General features: G+C 43.5%; 1 protein-coding gene across 1 annotated transcript in view; it reads left to right on the top strand.

The window, feature by feature from the left end:
• Nucleotides 1-18,073, top strand: part of ADAMTS17 (ADAM metallopeptidase with thrombospondin type 1 motif 17) — a 191,678-nt gene extending 173,605 nt beyond the window's left edge. Inside the window, exons 20-23 of the mRNA XM_069985227.1 lie at nucleotides 6,517-6,721; nucleotides 11,587-11,739; nucleotides 12,427-12,604; nucleotides 15,494-18,073. Of these exons, the coding sequence (XP_069841328.1) occupies nucleotides 6,517-6,721; nucleotides 11,587-11,739; nucleotides 12,427-12,604; nucleotides 15,494-15,645 (688 nt within the window). The 3' untranslated portion in view covers nucleotides 15,646-18,073. The remainder of the gene's footprint in view (nucleotides 1-6,516; nucleotides 6,722-11,586; nucleotides 11,740-12,426; nucleotides 12,605-15,493) is intronic.
• Nucleotides 18,074-21,442: the final 3,369 nt, after the last annotated feature.

Here is a 21,442-nt window from a genome sequence, read left to right as displayed (position 1 = left end):
TTGTTGCACAAATAATGGTTGTTGTTTTGAAATTACATCCGATATTTGGATGCAAAATAATGTCTGTCCAAAAACAAATTTATCAAAAGACCAAAAAAAAAAAAAAAAAGGTGTTTTGTGGTTGTGGCCTTTGGGTGTATTCACATATCGAGGTGTTTAATTGAAATTTTTGAATACAAAGCCAAGAATTGACTTGAATTGAAGAGTCTCATGCTACGTTTACACAAAACGATAATTCGCCCGATCGTACGATTAACGATGTCGAAGTAACGTTTTTTTTTCATAATGATCAGCGTTTAGACGGTACGCTATATCGTATGGAAAATTCATTTTGCCATCGTTTTGCGATCGCTTAGGCCTATCTCACACATTGGTTAAATCGGTGAACGACTGTTCACACAGAACGATCTGCAATTTTTTTGCGAATGATCAACGACGATTTGAGAAGTTGTTGATAGATCAAAATGAACGATTTCTCGCTCGTCGTTTGATCGTTCGCTGCATTTACACGTACAGTTATCGTTCGAATTAGATCGTTATAGTGCGAATTCGCACGATAATCGTTCCGTGTAAACGCAGCATCAGTCTTTCCTTTATACTTGTTCTCCATTTATGACCTGTTCCTAGCTTTGTATTCAATAGTTGAGTAGTTGACCCTTTTATGAACCTATATTATTCCAGAAATCACCTGTCTGTATTGGCTAAGTAGAAAAGTAAAAAATCATGGTCCATGGAATTTTACTGTGATTAAATAAAGTGTACGTTTTATTGTAGCTGGAGTTTACATCGCTATTTGTCTGCATTGGCTCACACGATGCATACAGATCCAGCCTAACATTAAAAAGATCCAAAGGCTATGTCCCCACATATGTGTTTCTGCTGCATTCCTTTGTTTACAGACTCTGAGGCCGCATTCACACGTTTAATGGACGTGTAATGCTTGTAACAGATTTTTAAAGCCAAAGTCAGGAATGGATTTGAAAACAGAAGAAATCTCAGGCTTTCCTTTATGACCTGTTCTCTGTTTATAGTCTGTTCCTGGCTTTGGCTTTAATAAAGTGTAACAACATCCCAACGCAATAAAATGATGCAGCACTGCAGTTAAATGATGCATTCACGTTGCATTTCCATTGCATTACTTCATGTGTGCCTAAACTGTCTGTCTGGGCTCTGCAGTGTGATCAGCTGTACCAGACGTGTTGTATTGTTTATTAGGCTGTATTCCACAAATGCGTTCAGATTGTGATCTGAACAGTGTGAACCACACCCCCATTTCTCTCCGCAATGGCTGCATAATGTTGCCGGGATTATCTGCATCACCACTTGGCTTTAAAGGGAGAAATGGAAGTGTAATTTTCACTGCATTTCTGAACGTATATGCGGAAACACAGTCTAAGGGTGGGTTCACACGTAACGTAATCGCAGCAGATTTCCTGCTGCGAGTTTGCTGCAAAATCCGCTGCGATACCCCTTTTGTTAGTTTCAATAGGATTACATACTGGGGTGGAATTGTCATCCCGCTGCAAGTAAGCAGCAGAACCCTTAACCCCCTGCAAGCCCGATGCCCCACTCAGCCAATCAGTGTGCACTGACTGGTTGGGCAGGGGAGCAGCGGGGAGGGGCAGCTAGGGTGTCAGGGGTGAAGATGGGGGGGGGCAGGGGGAGCAGCTGGTTGGGCAGGGGAGCAGCGGGGAGGGGCAGCTAGGGTGTCAGGGGTGAAGATGGGGGCAGCTGGGGTGAGCAGATAGGGGGCAGGGGGGTAGCTGGGGGGCTGGAAGAGAAGCTAGGGACAGGGGGATTAGCTGGGGGGCAGGGGAGAAGCTGGGAGGCAGGGGGAGAGGCTGAGGGTGCAGGGGGAGAAGCTGGGGGTGCAGGGGGAGACGCTAGGGGGTGCAGGGGGAGAAATTGGGGGTGCAGGGGGAGAAATTGGGGGGTGCAGGGGGAGAGGCTGGGGGCAGGAGGAGCAGCAGCGGGGCAGGGGAGAGGCTGGGGGCAGGGGGAGAAGCTGGGGGGCAGGGGAGCAGCTGGGGGGCAGGGGAGAAGCAGGGGGAGCAGCTGGGGGGCAGGGGAGAAGCAGGGGGAGCAGCTGGGGGAAGGGGAGAAGCTGGGGGGTTCAGGGAGAGAGGCTGGGGGCAGGGGGGGGGAGGGGAGAAGCTGGGGGTGCAGGGGGAGAGGCTGGGGCAGGGAGAGAAGCTGGGGTGCAGGGGAGAAGCAGGGGGAGAAGCTGGAGGGTTCAGGGGGAGAAGCTGGGGGGGCAGGGGGAGAAGCTGGGGGGTGCAGGGGGAAAAGCTAGGAGGCAGGGGGAGAAGCTGGAGGGCAGGAGAGAGACTGGAGGGCAGGAGAGAAGCTGGGGGTTCAGGGGGAGAGGCTGGGGGGCAGGGAGGGAAGACGGAATGGCCGGGGGGCAGCCGGAGGGCAGGTGGAGCAGGTCCCCCCAATGCAGCTTTGTGGCCGGGGTTAGCTTCGTGGCCGGGGTGAGCTTCCGGCAAAGACAGATGGAAACTCACAGCTGCAGCCCCGCGGTGCCCGAACTTCTCACCTGCTTGGCGGCGTGCACATGTGACGTCATTGCCGAGCAGGGGAGAAGTTCAAGCATTGTGGTACAGGCTGCCTCTGCCGGAAACTGCACCCCGGGGACCCATCAATTCCCCCCTGGCCACAGACTGGGCATCCGTTGGCCGGTGCCTATGTCAGCGGACGGGGTAAAAAAATATTTTAAAAAAAATTGTTCCCCGCAGAGTGCCGCCCCTAGGCACCAGTTAACGGGTGCCTAGTGGCAAATATGACCCTGATTAGAGTATATAGCACACCAGAAGTTCTTTATTTTATATAATTCATTATGACCCACCTCTAGTTTCAGCTTTAGGCTATGTTTACACAACGTAAGTTCCGTGGGGAATCCCGGCCGGAGTGCATACACTTGGTGGTGATCATCACTCCCGCTAATAAGAGCATTTAAATGACATGACAGCTGCATTTAAATGCCCTGCGGTGCCTATCAGTGGTGGTCTAGTGGGTGGATCCCCCCTCCGCGATCGGAGTGACACTGATCCCGACTCGGTATTCTATGTATCTGGTCTGCTGCAGAACAAAGTAATAGAGCACCGCACGGCTAGGGTTATGGGTTAGGGTTAGTGTACGCTGTCTGCGTGCATAATTGTCCTTACTAGTAAATTATCACTTTCCTGATCTCGCACGGTAAACGGCCAAGTGAAAAATTGCGCATTTTGGTTGCATCAAATCCAGGAAATTGTAATAAAAAGTGATCAAAAAGTTGCATATATGCAAACAAGGTACCAATAGAAAGTACAGATCATGGCACAAAAAAATGACACCTCACACAGCCCCATAGACCAAAGGAATAGAGCAAAATAAGGAACATTTAGTTGTTTAAAAAAAAAAAAATTTAAAAGCTGTCAAATAAAATAAAAGTTATACAAGATACATATCGTTGTAATCTCACTGACATGAGGAACATATATAACATGTCAGTTTTACCCCAGGGCAAATGGTGTAAGAGCCCCCCTCCCCCCCCCCCAATTAAATAAAATTGCGTTTTATTTTCATTTTCATTTTCACCACACATATACATTTTTTCTGGTTTTGCAGAATATTTAATGCAAAAATTAAGTCTGCCATTGCAAAGTAAAATTAGTGACGTAAAAAATAAGGGCCCATTTCAAAATGAAAATTGGCTCAGACCTTAGGGGGTTAAAGATATTTATCTATCTCCCTATCTCCCTATCTATCTATCTCCTATCTATCTATCTATCTATCTATCTATCTCCTATCTATCTATCTATCTATCTATCTATCTATCTCCTATCTATCTATCTATCTCCTATCTATCTATCTATCTATCTATCTATCTATCTATCTATCTATCTATCTATCTATCTATCTCCTATCTATCTATTATCTATCTCCTATCTATCTATCTATCTATCTATCTATCTATCTATCTATCTATCATCTATCTCCTATCTATCTATCTATCTATCTATCTATCTATCTATCTATCTATCTGTATATTCAAATGATATTGGCAGTGAGGCATCATTTAATGTATCAGCACCTGGAGAATTCAGTGTAATAGCTTAGCATGCTAACCTCTGAGACATTCCTCTAGTATGGTACTAAACACCATTGCTTTCTCTTAACCAATGTGTGCGTAACCATATATAGTAGTAGTTCTGTTGCTGTTTAAAAAACAAAAAACAAAAAAACTCTTCTGACCTGATCCCCCACCATTGCCATTCTGAAGGGGCCCAGTCCCAAGTGCTACTTTTCCCAGTTCCTTTGACTTCCCATTCATGCAACCAATCGCTGGAGCAGTATGACTCACGTCAGTCAGTGATTGGCTGAGCAGGCAGTTACTGCACGAATGGGAAGTAAAACAAACCAAGGAAAAGCAGAAAGCATCAGGGACTGGGCATCCTCAGAACAGCAGTGGTGGGGGATCAGGGCAGGAGAGTATGGTTTATTTTTCACAGATTATCACACAGTACACTTTTTTTTTAACATTGGTGTCTATTTGTGTCATAATTGTATGTCAGAGAAAACTCCCCAGACTTATGGCTTGGCAGTGTGAAATTAAAGTGTTCTCTGCTGTACTGGATGCCCCTCTGCTGTAATACTATGTATAGCTCACATGGTGGAGCATCGTCAAAGATTACATTGAACAATTGCATTACATGACAGGTCTCTATGACCTTTGTTTGACATTTGTGACTCTTTATTATTATTGGAAGACTCACAGCTTCTTCTTAGGAAAATGTTATTTATGGAGTTCCCTATTATATATGAGCATAGCTGTAAGGGGCCCGCTGTCAGTCCCAAGAAGAGGAGGAGGATGTGTTTCTTCTTTCCATATCCATGAAATAACAAAGGAGTAAGAAGTGCAGCACATATACGGTCATATCGTCACATTACCTTACATTAACCAGACACAATCCGCATTGAAATATAACACAATCTGCTACATTATCCATAACATATATTCCCATTTTATTATTAAGTTCCACTCGTCTTCCTGTGTTCTCTTCAGGGGCAGCTTTCCAAAATATGTTGGTCTTGTAAAATGGGCTGTTTTATTCTCAGCCTTCTACTCCATAAAACTTTATAGGAGCGAGTGCAGAAGTGGCACAGGGCAAGTGGCTGGATTACACTGCACTCCTGGGGCAGAGGACTGTTCACATGCAGAGACAGGCATTGTTTCACTGCTATGTCCTGTATTGCGGACAGCGTTGTGTGTTGTTTGGTTTATGACCCCTCAGTCACTGTATAAAGGACACTCTGCTCCGTGGAGAAACAACATATGTGCAAACGTCTGCATCTGAGAAAACACTGATCCTTCCAGCTTGGAAATAGTTATGTGGCATCTGGAAAAAATTCACTGGTCTCTAGTGGCAGGTGGACAGAGCCTGTGACATTTTATGAAAGCTGCCATGAAAAGGACGTTCTCATATTGTGCGCACTGTGAAATTTACTTACTTTTATTGTTAGATTATAAAAGATGTATAAAGAAATGATCAGAAATCGTCTTCAGTAATGAAATATAAAACAATGGGATAGCTTTACCAATAATACTAACCATCCACACTGCATCTCCCACCTATACACTGTAAGCAGTGTCTGCAGGAAGGCAAAACTTTATCATGTACCTCTATGACTGCTATAAAAATATACAGTGGTGCCTCAGATTACGAGCATAATTCGTTCCAGGACCGCGCTTGTAATCCAAATCCACTCTTAAACCAAAGCAAATTTTCCCATAAGAAATCACTGAAAGGCAGACAATTGGTTCCACACCCCCCAAAAAAGATATATTATTCTGAATACCATGTAAAACAGATTAAACAAACATTCAGAAACATCAGAATATGTGATATTATAAGTAACTGTACAGTAATGGAAAGGATGGGAACCACAAGGGCTGACAGAGACTGCAGGGAGCATGAAGGAATGAGCAGGGCAGATGTGGGCACATACATGCAGCGCTCTCTGTCTGGGGAGAGAGGGGTTACAGCTATGAAGAGATTATGTCCACAGTCCTGTCCCCTGATGTAAGCCCCAGCCTGAAGTTGATCTGCTATGATTTGGAAGGTGAGGGAGACTTCCTGGGAAAGAGTACAGGGGTGTAGACCTCGCTATGCAGACCACGCCCCTTCCTCACTCCCCCCTCCCACCCAGTACAGGGAGCTCTTAAACCAAAGCAATGCTCTTAAACCAAATCACAATTTTGAAAAACTGTGAGCTCTTAAACCAAAACGCTCTTAAACCAAGTTACTCTTAAACCAAGGTACCACTGTATTCAGAAATTATAGGGACTATCCACAGGACTGGACTGATCAGTGGGGGTCCGACTTGTTACTTGCACTATACAGTTTAGTAAATTCCCCCCAACGTATTTTGGCAAGGTACAGAAGTGCAGACAGCCATGTATTCTTTTCATCTTCATCTACAGAGGTTTCAGTGTGATCTGTATACAATATAATGCTACCCTTTATTCCCTAGATGGGTGACCGGTTCATGGGGTCAGTGCTCAGCCACCTGCGAAAAAGGCTTTCAGCAGAGAGAAGTGTCCTGCGTGTTCCAGCTGCAGAACGGAACCTATGTCAACACCCGGGACGTCTACTGCACAGGACCTAAGCCAGCAACAAGACAGACGTGTGAGGGTCAAGACTGCCTGTCCATCTGGGAGGCTTCAGAGTGGTCGGTGGTAAGGATTACATAATATTTTTAAAAGAAATCTATCAGCTAATAGAAGACATGACACTAAGAGTTATGGAACCTTTAAAGGGGTTATTTAGCTTTCGAAAAACATGGCCACTTTCTTCCAGAGATAGCACCACTTTTGTCTCTAATTCACGTGTGATTTGCAATTAAAGGGGTTGTCCAGTGAAAAACTTTTTTTTTTTCCAATCAACTGGTATTAGAAAGTTATATAGATTTGTAATTTACTACTATTAAAAATCTCAAGTCTTCCCATACTTATTAGCTGTTGTATGTCCTTCAGGACACTGTGCTCTCTTCTGACATCTCTGGCCGAGACAGGAACTGTACAGAGCAGGAGAGGTTTTCTATGGGGATTCATAGAGAACTGAGACAAAGTTCCTGTCTTGGCCAGAGATATCAGCAGAGAGCACTGTGTCAGACTGAAAATAAAACACTTCCTGCATGACATACAGCAGCTGATAAGTATGGGAAGATGAGATTTTTAGATAGAAGTAAATTACAAATCTATATAATTTTCTGAAAGCAGTTTAATTGAAAGAAAAAGATTTTCGCTGCACAACCCCTTTAAGGCCACTGCAGAGGAGCAGCCACATTGTCACCATGAATCCTGGCCTGACTGCAGGTCTGATGACCCAAACTGACAGCTGTCATAAACATGCAGGAAATCTAAGATGGATTTTCTTTTGACTGTCTGGTTGTGACTGTGGATGCGCGTGCAAACCAGTTTACTTACATACTGTGCTCCGCTGAGTACAGCATGGTGATTTTAAGTCATGCAACACCTGTCGCAGCCAAAATTGCCATGTAGCCCTAGTCTGTCCAACTTCATATGTATTCTAGAAGGATAGAACATATCTCTCCTTGCCACCCCCAGTGGAGCCTCTATAGCAGGGCATGGAGGTTGTACATTTGTTATGACAGCATAAAACATGAACCTACATGACAACAATGAGTAGAGTTACAAATGTCGTCCATGTCTATATAGGTCACCACCTTTACCCCTGCTAGATAGACTGGTCTTACATTTAGGCCTAGGTCAGCATAGATGCCAGGCACTAGGATGGAGTTTAGTTCATGGAATCACTTTCCCAGTAAATGAATGATTGTGCTTTGAAGCTGACACAAGTAGGTTCTGTTCATTATTCGGAATTACTTCCGAATAAAGGTCGGTCTGTCACGGCTTATGAAAAATGAAATGGATGATTTCCAAATATCAAGTTAAGAATGTCTTTTGTTGCCTCTCTGATTGGAGGGTTTATTTCCCATGTTGGCCGCTCTTCAGTCACTGTAGCTGACAGATCAGATTCTGCCTTAGGACAGTGTCATGTATCGGGTACTAGGGAGCACACATTATAAACCATCTATTGCAGTCATGTCAAACTGTGGCCCGCCGGCCAAATCTGGCCCACAATCTCATTATTTTTGGCCCGCTGAGCTGTTCCATTGCTGTATTAAATCTGGCCCGCCTGATGTGGCAGCAGATTATAATATGGGTGGTCCGGACAGCCGCTCGGACTGGCTACTATGTAAGAGACTATTTGGAGGGCTAGCTACTACATAAGACACTTTTGGGGAGGGCTGGCTTCTACATAAGACACTATTGGGAGATCTGGCTACTTTCTAAGACTATTGGAGAGAGCTAGCTATTACATAAAACTATGGGGGAGGGGTGGTATTGTATAGGAAACTATTTTAGGGACTGACTTCTATATAAGACAATATTGGGAAGGGCTGGCTACTATATAAGACACTATTTGGAGGGCTGGCTACTATATAAGAGACTATTTCGAGGGCTGGCTACTATATAAGACACTTTTGAAAGGGTTGGCTACTTTATATGACACTATTGAAAGGGCTGGCTACTATGTGGGGCTCTAATAGTAGGCCTTGCTAGTATGTGGGGCACTATGGGAGGGGGGCTACTACATGGGGCACAATTATTGTATTACCTAGTACTTGAGGGATATAATGGGTAACTACCATGTGGGGGCATTTACTTTAGGATAGGCAGTGCCAGAAATGCTGCACGCTGCTCAGTGCCAGGAATGCTGCATGCAATCTTCATTAAATATTAAGGTTGGCCCGCGACTTTCTCCAATATTTTTATTTTGGCCCACTTTGTATTTGAGTTTGACACCCCTGATCTATTGTATATTAAATAAAATTCGGGTGAAGCTGCATGTAAGGAGTTGTTGGAGGGATCCTTAGGCCGCATTCACACATTCCATGAATACAGTTGAGTTTAAACAGTTGCGACGATGATAATACATGATGCCGGGAACTCTGTGAATCCAGTCCGCAGCACATGTTCAGTGAACAGACCGTATTTATGGGATGTGTGAATGCGGCCTTGCACTGTAGTGGATGACTCTCTGCCTGTCTTTAGGCCTTGTTCAGATGGGTGTATTATATCCTTATTAGGCCGTGGTCACACAACATATTTGTTGTATAAATCACGGCCGTTGCTGCAATTTGCTACAATGGCCGTGATTTATACAACACATAGGCTATGTTCACACAACGTTTTTTTCAGCTCTGTTTAAAATAAACTCTAAAATAATGGACGTCATTTAGCAGCCTGGCCTCCCCTTAGTGGCTTAATTGAAAAGCATAGGCTGTATCCCAGTTCTCTAGGCGTTCCTTAGGCTGTATCCACCCGCTGCACGGAGCCGGCAGACAGCGGGAGTCAGATGCCGAGATTTCTGGTTCGTACGAACCAGAAATCCAGCAGGTTCACTCATCTCTAGTAATAACGTCCGTTATTTAATATATTGTGTGCATCGGACGTCTGCCAATGCATTGCCATTGCAGTCAGGTAAAAACGGATGTTATTTTAAATTGCAAAAGCAGCCACCTTCTCTCTATTTTTGACATTGTGTTAACATAGTCTTACATTGTATGTGAATTAAAAGGAAAAACTGACGTCACAGAACCTGTCAGTTCACACAGCAGTGAAAAACTGACGTCACAGAACCTGTCAGTTCACACAGCAACAATGAATTGGGATGCGGGCGCATCCGTGTGCGCCCGCATCCCAATTCATCAGGAATTAAGATCATCCGGCTGGTACTGCAGTATCGGCCAGGATGATCTTCTCTGACACCGGCCGTTCTGTGACCCGGCCGGGTCACAGAACAGCCTGTGTCTTTCACTATGTGAACATGGCCTTAAACTGCCTGTGTTCTGAGTATATAGAGGGAGATTTATCAAACATGGTGTAAAGTGAAACTGGCTCAGTTGCCCCTAGCAACCAATCAGATTCCACTTTTCATTCCTCACAGACTCTTTGGAAAATGAAAGGCGGAATCTGATTGGTTGCTAGGGGCAACTGAGCCAGTTTCACTTTACACCATGTTTGAAAAATCTCCCCCATAGCATCCAAACCCAGGTAGTTCTACTGAAAAAAAAATCTATATCTGCTTAATCTACATCTATTCATAGGATTAAAGCCTTACTGAACTTAACCCTTGACCTTGCCGTACAGCGATTTTATTAGTCCTATAAACGTGCATTTTATTGTAGTGTTCCCCCTATCTCACAGGCAAGCACTTAGACAGCTACGTTTAGTATTTTAGCAAGACAAAGGGGACAGATGGAAGGGAGCATTAGAAAACAAATCAGACTACATGTGGTTTGTTTGTAGTCTGTAACTATAGAGATGATAAAACCTGTATAGCAGCTAAAACACCAAATCTCAGGATATTTTTAACAACTTTATTTACAACATTGCAAAGTTTTGATTTCATTTTAGCATGGGGTCAGTAACAATATCCTTTATGCACAGTCATTCTTGGATTTAAAGGGGTTCTTCCACTGTGGACACTGATAAAGGCCCTATTACACCAAGCGACTAATTGTCCGTATCTGTATGATTATCGTCCGTTGCGGCCGACAATTGCTTTGTGTAATAGCTTCTGTTAAAAGACAACGATCATCTGACATGCACAATGCCGGCTGACCCTTGTCTTTTAACACGCTTTTTAACGATAATGACGGTCTGCTGGCTGTCGCTCCATGTAATAGGAGCAGCGGTAGCAGACTATGGGCTCCCCGGATGATCCTTAGATCTTCGGGGCAGTCCTTCCCGCAGCTTCCCGCAGTTCCCCCACTCTGACTTGCCCGCTGTTGATGTGTGTGATAGCGTCTGCAGCGTGCGGGGAACGAGGAGCAAGCGAGAACTGATCTGACAGGTCAGCGCTCACTTGCTCCCCACCATCGGCTCATGTAATAGGGGCTTAAGTGTCTGATCTGTTCATTGCCAATGCACTGCACACAGCTATCTTCAGCACTCCCATAGACAATGGATGGATAAGAGTACATTTGCATGATGGCAAAACCCTTTAAATTTTAGTTTGCCTAAAGGTTCTTGTATTCGCTCATTTGCTTCCTCCGGTCAGGCCATGTAGAAGGCCCCTAAGTTAGATGCAAGAGAGGACCTGTCAGTTTTCCTGACATGTTTTAGCAAATATTTTCATTCCCTCTAACAAAGCAGTTCTGCATCACCTTCTGGGAGTAGTCTGCATTGTTTCATTCCTTCCGGAGACATGGGCATAACTGGGGGTTACTTTTTGTCTTGCTATGGACATGTGTCCCTACACTCCCTGACAGAAGTGATTGGACAATGCCAGCCTGTGTAGGAAAATTCTTCCATAATGACAATTTATTCATAGATTTCCAGGAGGAATAACAGAGGACCGGCCCAATGCTGAGTTTTGACGGGGAATACAAGTATTCACTAAAAGACATGTCAGAAGAGCTGACAGGTTCTTTTTAATTGTGGGGGAGTCGGTGGTCTTACAGAGGTCACTATTTACATCTGTCCATGTTTTTACCTCATGTGTATTTTAGTGTTCGTCCGACTGTGGTCAGGGCACCAAGAAGAGGCGAATATCCTGCACCAATACCAGGGGTAAATGTGATGCTGCTACAAAGCCAAGAGAGGAGGAGGAATGTGAGGACTACACAGGCTGTTATGAGTGGAAGACTGGAGACTGGTCCAAGGTTTGTACATTACAAAATGTTCATAGGCTCATTCCATGAAGAACTTTGCATGTGTAGCTTAATGAATTTTGAAGCAATAATGCTGAAATGGCAAATAGTCTCTTCTGTAAAAGCACATGTGTTCCCTATTAAATGGGAAAACACTGACATCACCGAATGCCTCCGGGAAAGAGTTCACGATATCTAATTCTTAATTAGTTGTTAGGTCCCTTGCTGTGAGCCCGGTGCAGCTCCAGACATGGCGCGCTGATGACAGATCCTTGTGATTATCGATGCATCACTGATTAACAACATCCCAGTAATTTACATTTAAAGGGGCATTCCTATGTTATAAACTGATAGCATGTCATAGGGACCCCCAGTGATTGCCCTTATGACGGCGAGGCTTTTAGCGGTCAGACCATACCAAACATAGTGATATGCCATTAACTTTTTAGATAAAAAAAAAAAAAAACCTTTAAAGAAATAGAACTTAACGTTTAAAGGTTCGAAAGCTGCATCTGATAGTATCTGCTTTTATCATCACATAGCTATGTAAATGCTTATATATTTTCTTAAGACTTGAGATAAGTCAGAAAAAGTAGCGATAACAGGAGCAGAAATGTCTCTAAATTGTCTCCCAGCAAGGGCCTCTTTAGGCGGACAGACTTGTTCCTAATATTTCACCCCACTGTTTTCTCCTTGCAGTGCTCTGCCACATGCGGGAAAGGCCTGCAGTCTCGGGTAGTACAGTGCATGCACAAGGTGACCGGCCGTCATGGAAATGAATGCTCCTTCTTGTCTAAGCCAGTGGCCTACAGGCAATGCCACCAAGAAGCCTGTAATGAAAAGGCAAATGCCAACACCATCACTTCTCCTAGACTAGGTTGGTAATATGGGAAAATTTTACTTATTATATAATAATTGTTTGGTTGTTGTAGAATGATGTAGAACAAGACAGGAGAACCTTCGGCCCTCCAGCTGTTGCAAAACTACAATTCCCATCATGCCTTGACACGTTTTGGCTGTCAGGCATGATGGGAATTGTAAACAAACAACTCTGAAGAAGTCCTGCCAAATATGTCTTACAGTGCAACATATGAATCAAGGAACAACAAAAGAGATTGCACAAATGGAATAGAAAAATATAACAAAAATCTTTATTAGAAATTATGAATTGATAAAATTACACAGAGTATAGTATGGGATAAAACACAGAAGTCAAAACCAGGCGGGGAGGAAGATATCAGCGTGGCATGTGTCCGTGAAAACCCAATTAAATTTAGTGGGTGAGGTAATTGTTATTGCAACAGCACCATATAGTGGTCACTAATGGTATAGAAGCTTTAAGCCAAATACAGAAACCCAGGGAAGTGACTAGAAAAATTCCTTGGCTACAAAGAAAATCACATTGAAGAAGAGGGGGGCTTTGTGCAACCCCTCCACAGGTTAATCCCAGTGAAAGTATTGGTAAAAAAACCCAAACAGTGAAATCAGTACATTATATCCATAATCCAAATAACTTAGTGAACACAGAAAAAACCACACTGAGATCTTACCACCCGCCTGGCACAAAAGCCCGACGTACGTTTCGCTCACTTTGTCAGGAGCTGATGACGAAGTGAGCGAAACGTACGTCGGGCTTTTGTGCCAGGCGGGTGGTAAGATCTCAGTGTGGTTTTTTTCTGTGTTCACTAAGTTATTTGGATTATGGATATAATGTACTGATTTCACTGTTTGGGTTTTTTTTACCAATACTTTCACTGGGATTAACCTGTGGAGGGGTTGCACACAGCCCAGAGAGATAAGATACAGTCAGGCATGGAGGCATCCAGGTTTGTTATGGGATCCTGCAGCACATTTGCACTTGCAGTTGGGCCTGTAGATCCTGCACACTCATAGGTTACTGAAGTTGGTGTCTCAGCTGGTCCTAATAAAGCTACATTAGTGATAAATCTACTGACCAGTAAGCAGTCTGACAGAGACATCCCTGGGAAACCCTTGCTATGTGTGGGTAAGGATCATCTGTACAAAGGCCGCAGGATGTTCTGCTCTGAGCTATTAGTGCCCTTGTACTAGGATTGACCGACTGTCATATGCCATGGCTCCCCAGATCATTACACCAGTAGTTGGGGCAGTGTGAGGCTGCACAGCAGAGGCAGGATTGAAGAGCTCACCAGGCCTCCCTACTAGAACCCAGCTGCCATTAGATTACAATTAAAACCTGAATTCTTCTTCACCAATGATTGGGTTACAGTCCTTTGCAGTGGAAGCTTCTTGTTCACAACACCACTGCAAACTAAGGTGATGGTACGAAAATAAGAAATGTTCCTCTCCAGCTCAAATTATGTTGAATGCTTTATTGGACATACATATAACACCGACGCGTTTCGGACCCCACTGGGACCTTAGTCATGGTTTTCTGTAATATTTTCTGCTGAGTGCATATCATCCATAAAGTGGACAGATAGATCATTACTTTCTTAACATCTTGTAGGAGGTGTGTGACAGACGGATGTGCCTGGCGTCTGTCACACACCTCCTACAAGATGTTAAGAAAGTAATGATCTATCTGTCCACTTTATGGATGCACTCAGCAGAAAATATTACAGAAAACCATGACTAAGGTCCCAGTGGGGTCCGAAACGCGTCGGTGTTATATGTATGTCCAATAAAGCATTCAACATAATTTGAGCTGGAGAGGAACATTTCTTCTTTTCGTATCTGATACCCCGGAGTCCAGGGGGAGTCTCTCCGCGCACAAATACTGGGGCAATCAAGCCAGGAGACAGGTCTTCTTCATTCGTCTGAGTGCTGACCTTATACACATACTCTTTCTTTTCTCCTTGTACGGTGATGGTGACTGGTTGTTAATGCCAGGATAAGTGATGGGTGCTGCTAAGTGCATGGAAATGGTTTGGGCAAAGAGAGTAGCGTGTTACGAAGGGGCCACCCGTATCTGAGTGATAGACAAGGAAACTGGAGCTGCTTATACTTGTCGGCAGGTCAAATGATCCTCTCTATTGGTGGTCAGTGTGGGCCATCTGGAGCCTGTTCACCATGTGTGCCCTCATGTACCACTGCTCTGAACACCTTCTAACAGCTGGATCAGAGCAGCCTAGATGGCGGACAGTTTGTCAAAACAACCATCCTGCTTCTCTCAGTCCAATAATGCACCACCCTTTCAAAGTCTGTCAACTTGGCAAAATATCTTTGAGTGCATTATACCGACATGTCTAGTAGTCAAATAGTGTTGAGTGAAGCTGTCAAACTGTACAGGTTTGGCAACATTTTCCGAACACAAGCGCTTTTTTATTCCCTGCGCCTGCAAAAGTTGGATGCCACCCTAGAAAAGTCATGGAAACATATAGGATACAACCATAGGCTGCATTTATGCTTTCTTGGCAGCCCTAGGGCTGCATCCAACTTCTACAACTAGTTGTCAGCAATCTCTCACCAGGCAGTACACTGCTCAAAAGTGGCCTCTTAGAACATGTTAGAGCAGCAGGGAAAGCAGTTTTACGCCCTCTTGTGACAAGACCCATTGTCTAAACAGGCCATACCTGTAATCATTGACATATCTTCCTCAGACATAACTGCATGCCAAGTTGTGCAGCAATCCAATGTTGTTTTGGTGCATTGTTTTTGTTACTGGGTGTATAGCGCAGATTTTGAAGCCATTCACTTTTATCAAGGGGTAACTGATTTGCTTTGGGCCATTGCTAAGAGTTTGTAATTTCCTATTCTCCTTCTTATTTTGATTGTTTTCTTACAGCTGCCCTGACCTACAAGTGCACAGGGGACCAATGGACAGTGTACTGCAGGGTTATTCGAGAAAAAAATCTGTGTCAGGACATGAGGTGGTACCAACGCTGCTGCCAGACATGCAGGGACTTCTACGCTACTAAGCTGCAGCCACAAAGCTAGTGACCCGCAGCACTGACCAGAGCACTGCAACACAGAGCAGCAGTGCTACAAGAAGCAAACAGGACTTGAACATAATGGTGCTGGGTGATGATACCAGGGGAGCCCCATATCGTTGGATCTGAAATCACAGAACAAGCGTTACATACAGCTTGTACTGCCGAGCTTGTTCACCTGCTTCATTGGTTGCCTCCTGGATGTTTATCACGCTAAATGACTTATTCTGGATTACACAAACATGTTCTCAGGCAAATCAAGCAGACTGGAGTAACTGTGATATATTCTATTGGTTTGCCCAAAAAATTAGATGCAAAATGACATTCTTTTAAGGGGTGCCAGTTGCACACGGAGTTAATCTGCTGTGCTAAGAAATCAGCAGCTGTAAAGTGGTGCCTGCCGTAAAGCACTGCCCCCTTCTATGGTGCTTAGTGAGTAGTGAATATCTGCAAACATGGTGCAAACTGATGATAACCTTGAATGCAAAGGCTACAAGCCAACCTGTACCTGTTTTTTTGTTTTTACTGTTTTGGTTAGTTCACACCATGCATATTTAACGTAACAGTAAATCCACCAGTTTTTTTTTTCCTGTTAAATCATGTTACAGCTATTGTAAAATGTGAATATAGGGACACTACTTGCCATATAGTTTATTGTGCACGTGCCGGATGAGAGGGACTCGTCTACAATACACCACTCACTGTTCTTTCCCTCATCACTATGAAACCTATATGCTGGCATACTTAAGTCTTGTAGCTTGTGACTTATGTTTATATGAAGCGTTTTCTTTTATGTTGGTGTGTGTATGTAACAACAGGGATATGCAGCTGTGTAAATTCCCTCAGTTACTGCTTACAGAGGGTGCATTTTTAATATTCCATGTTTTTTTTTTTCTACTGGGAAAACTTGAATCAGCCAGATGTGACATTATAACTGGTGATTCATGAATCCCACCGCTGACATATAGCTAGAGGGACAGTGCACAGTTTTAAGGGCCTACTGCAATTTTTGTGTGATCAACATTAATTTATGGAAAACACCATTAAGTTCCATTCTAATCGTGGACACAGATACGTGGTTGTAACCCATAGTCTGTCTGCTGTCACTGGCAATGGGCACAGCAGAACTGTGTTTATACCACTAGTTTATCATGCCCCCCTTTCAGTTACCAGACAACTAGGACTGTCCTCCATCCTTGTATTATTGTTTCTATACCTTTTAGTTTTGTGGCTTTTTTTGACAGGTGGAAAGTCCTCCACGGCTCCTGTCATGTAAACCCTTGGTGACTTTTAAAAGTCCTTAAAAAAAGTGTAGATATTGATACTCTGAAGTATCAGCTTCTGTGTATATCCCCATGTATATTTTTTGTTACTGTTCTATATTCCGTCCCTATAATCCACATTTATTAGAGATGAGCGCAATTGGAGTATGCTTAAATCCCATCATTACCAGTGGCTGAAGAAGTTGGATGCAGCCCAAAGGGCTGCCTGGAAAACATGGATACAGCCATAGGCCATAGACTGCATTCATGTTTTCCAGGACTCCCTAGGGCTTCATCCAACTTCTTCAGCCACCAGTATTCAAATGCCAAATGATCGGACATGAACATGCTTGAGTTGTGCTCTTCTCTATTGGTTATATTTTAGCATGTTACAAATATAGTAGGACCTGTTATAAGCACACAGTGGACTTTAGTTACAAGATGTATGTACAGTGCAGCTTTTGACCCATCTATGTGACATTATTTCCTTATCAGAAAGTGATGTCAGTACAAATCTTCACCCTGGTAGTGACATTAGCCTACATATCGTGGTTGGTGTTGAGTACACCATGCCTGCAGCTGATGGCACCATCTTCACCATGGTAGTAACATTAGCCTACATATAGTGGTTGGTGTTGAGTACACCATGCCTGCAGCTGATGGCACCATCTTCACCCTGGTAGTGACATTAGCCTACATATCGTGGTTGGTGTTGAGTACACCATGCCTGCAGCTGATGGCACCATCTTCACCCTGGTAGTGACATTAGCCTACATATCGTGGTTGGTGTTGAGTACACCATGCCTGCAGCTGATGGCACCATCTTCACCATGGTAGTAACATTAGCCTACATATCGTGGTTGGTGTTGAGTACACCATGCCTGCAGCTGATGGCACCATCTTCACCATGGTAGTAACATTAGCCTACATATAGTGGTTGGTGTTGAGTACACCATGCCTGCAGCTGATGGCACCATCTTCACCCTGGCAGTGACATTAGCCTACATAGGTGGTTGGTGTTGAGTACACCATGCCTGCAGCTGATGGCACCATCTTCACCCTGGCAGTGACATTAGCCCACACATTTTAGGCAGATTTGGCATTGAGTGTCTACAGTGACTATCTTGCACTCAGCAGTAGTGCTTAAAATGACTCTGTACCCACAATCTGACCCCCTCAAACCACTTGTACCTTCGGATGGCTGCTTTTAATCCAAGATCTATCCTAGGGTCCGTTCTGCAGGTGATGCAGTTATTAACCTAAAAAACAACTTTTAAACTTGCAGCCCCCGTGCCCAACGGCCGGGGCTTAGAGTATCTGTGCCCTAACTGTGCATCACCCCTCTGTCCCTCCTCCCCACCCTCTTCATCACTAGGAATGCTACTGAAACATTTTCTCCTGTCTGAACATTGCACAGGTGCTTTAACGATCCAGCCCATGTTCCGGGCTTACACAGCTGAGGAATAGGAGACAATCTGCCTGGAGCATTCCTAATAATGAGGAGGGTGGGGAGGAGGGACAGAGAGGTTGTGCAAGCCTAATGCATAAACAATCTAAGCCTTGGCCATTGGGCATGGGGCTGCCAGTTTCAAAGTTGTTATTTAGGATAATAACTGCATCACCTGCCAAACGGACCCCAGGACAGATCTTGGATTAAATGCAGCTACCCGAAGGTATAAGTGGTTTAGGGGGTCAGATTGTGGGTACAGAGTCGCTTTAATATGGCTTGGCTACAGAGAATGTTTACAGGGCTAATAGTTTACACAAGTGCAATGAAGAAAGACACATTCCTTTTCTCTTTCCCTGAATGATAAAAGGGCTGAGAAATATACATGTTATAGTAATGGCTACATTGCTTTTATGAGCTGGGAATAAACTTACACATGGAACTGAAGGAGCAATAAGAAAGGGAACATAAGAACAAGTTGTGAGTTTCTTTGGCTTCCACTGACTTCAAAGGAAAGGTGGATGTGCATATTAATTCATACAGCAGATTGGTAAAGGACCCAGTGCCCAGTCCCTAACTATAAGACCTTGTATACTCAGTGTCGGACTGGCCCACCAGAGGATCCTCCAGTGGACCTCCAGCTTTAGAGCCTGCACTAACACTGACTGACATGTTGTTTCTCACTGGTTCTTCATTGGCGGGCCCCCAGGATCATTTCCTCTGGTGGGTCTCAGATACCCCAGTCCGACACTTGATATACACTGATGTATACTGGTATACACTGATGTATACTTGATATGTCAGGAAATGCTCACCTGTCACCTTCCAGTTTTTTTTTATATTAATCATGTAATAATTATACTGTACATTACCCATTTTCCTACTCGGTGCTGGGGGAGCTCACCACATACAAATGTCTACAGGTCCCAATGAGCCAAATACATGTTATATAAATCTGTATGTATTACCCCCTACCCCCACTTCCTCTGTTGTGGTTTCTGTATGCCTCTAGAATGATGTATTATATACCTATAATATATCAAGTCAGAAATTCATGGGGGGGGGGTCTGCGGTGGGGGGTTGTGGACAGGCTCTTTTCATTTACAGTTTTACCCAGGGGTCTCTCCATTTTGTACACTGTAACTAAAGTCCATTGCAGGAAGCTGTTGTATTCCACAAGCAGTTCTGTCACCATTTAGTCTTTTGGCTGATGCAATATTTTTAGCCTGACCCACCCAGCAATTTATTGGTTGCTACAAAGTGGATAGATGGGATATTCTTAGTATTTTATTTTGTCAGTGATGTTTACGTCATTGCCATTAGACTAGTATTTGGCTCAGATAGAGACATCTATACCACTAATGCAAGGCATACCACAGAGACATGTATATATTATGCATTGCTAAATTCTGTATATAAAAACAGATATGTAGTTGTGATAAGAATATATAATTGTTATTATCATATGTAGCAAAGAAGATTCAGGTGCAGTGAGTACCTTTTATTTGTAGAGCCTTAAATAGATTATTTGATAGTTGTTAATTTAATGAATTGTAAAGGAAAAAAAAAACAGAAGGTAAAAGTTGGCTGTGACAGTCCGCCAAGTCATGCATCCTACATCTGAGGGTGATGAGAACTGTCATCCTTATTGTATTGTTATCTGCTGACACCTAGTGGATAACTGTAGTAATTACCACTCAGACGGCTGATCTCTCTGTATACTAGGCACTCTGTATTTTATGTATCAAAGCTGCCAGCTGCCTTGACATTCATTTTTTTCAGTGTGGATACGAGAAAAAAACCCAAAGAGATGTGTACGATCCAGTAGTAACCCTATGCAATTGTATGCGCAAACAGCTGCACACATCTGGGGCATATCTTTGGCAGCTTGTTTCATACTGTATTGCCGAGCCTTATCCACAAACATGATGTGAACCCTCTACTTTAGATCAGACAACTGTTCATTGGTGCTGACATTCTGATATCACACTTGTAGGACCAATCTGTTTGAGCTCTTTGGCTAGAAAATAAAAGCTTTGAGGAACTGAAGGGTAATAGGAGAGGATTGTGACCAATATTTTGCCTTCTACCACAATATACTGTAGATGAGTGGCCTCGAAACCTGTGGCAAACTACAACTCCCAGCATGCATTGACAGTCCCAGGATGACAATACATGCTTAGAGTTGTAGTTCTGCAAAATCCAGAGAACCACAAGTTGAGGAACACCAACCTATGATGGAGCTGCCAGAAAAATAAAACATACCTCCCAATGTATTTAGATACATAAAGGGGTTATCCAGCACTACAAAAACATGGCCACTTTCCCCCTACTGTTGTCTCCAGTTTGAGTGGGGTTTTGAAACTCAGTTCCATTGAAGTAAATGGAGCTTAACTGCAAACCACACCTGAACTGGAGACAACAGTAGGGGGAAAAGTGGCCATGTTTTTGTAGCGCTGGATAACCCCTTTAAGGTTACTGCTATGTGGCAGATCAGTGTGATGCGTATATGTACTATGAATAAGGCTGACCAGACCAGTGACCTTCTCCATATATTACAGTGTGTATGTATGTCTGCTGCATGAGATAAATGAGCTTTTTTTAGCATTTTACAATGGTGCTAACTGATCACAGCAATGCTTGTGTATTGTGCTAAGGGTGCTCCATTGTTACTATGGTACTGTACACCTTACAATTATTTGTGGTGCTATTTTTGTATTGAGATGGAAAAAAAGTGATGTAATTGTTGCTTTGTTACAATATAACACAGGGTTATAACATTCATGTCCCGTGCTTCATTTCAGAATGACAACAATGGCTTCATACTGGGAATGTATACTAGTGTATGGTGATTTTCTACATACTATAGCAAGTATATGCAAAACAGATTTACCTGTTACCATAATGACACCTCGACCGCACATGTGACAGACCAGGTAGTAATAGGAATAAATGGTACTCTGTGATGATATGATGACTTTTAACCCTTTCACAATTATTCTTTCTTGCTTGGTGTCAAAATAGGTCTAAACAGCAGTAGGTAGACACTTCCATAAAGAAATAAGAGTTTAAAAAATTGTGTTTTATTCTATTTT

This window comes from Dendropsophus ebraccatus, chromosome 1 (assembly GCF_027789765.1).
Source record: "Dendropsophus ebraccatus isolate aDenEbr1 chromosome 1, aDenEbr1.pat, whole genome shotgun sequence".
In the NCBI taxonomy this organism is placed as follows: Eukaryota; Metazoa; Chordata; class Amphibia; order Anura; family Hylidae; genus Dendropsophus; species Dendropsophus ebraccatus.
Note: the sequence above shows the minus strand (reverse complement) of the source record. Positions and strands in the feature narration are given on the sequence as shown.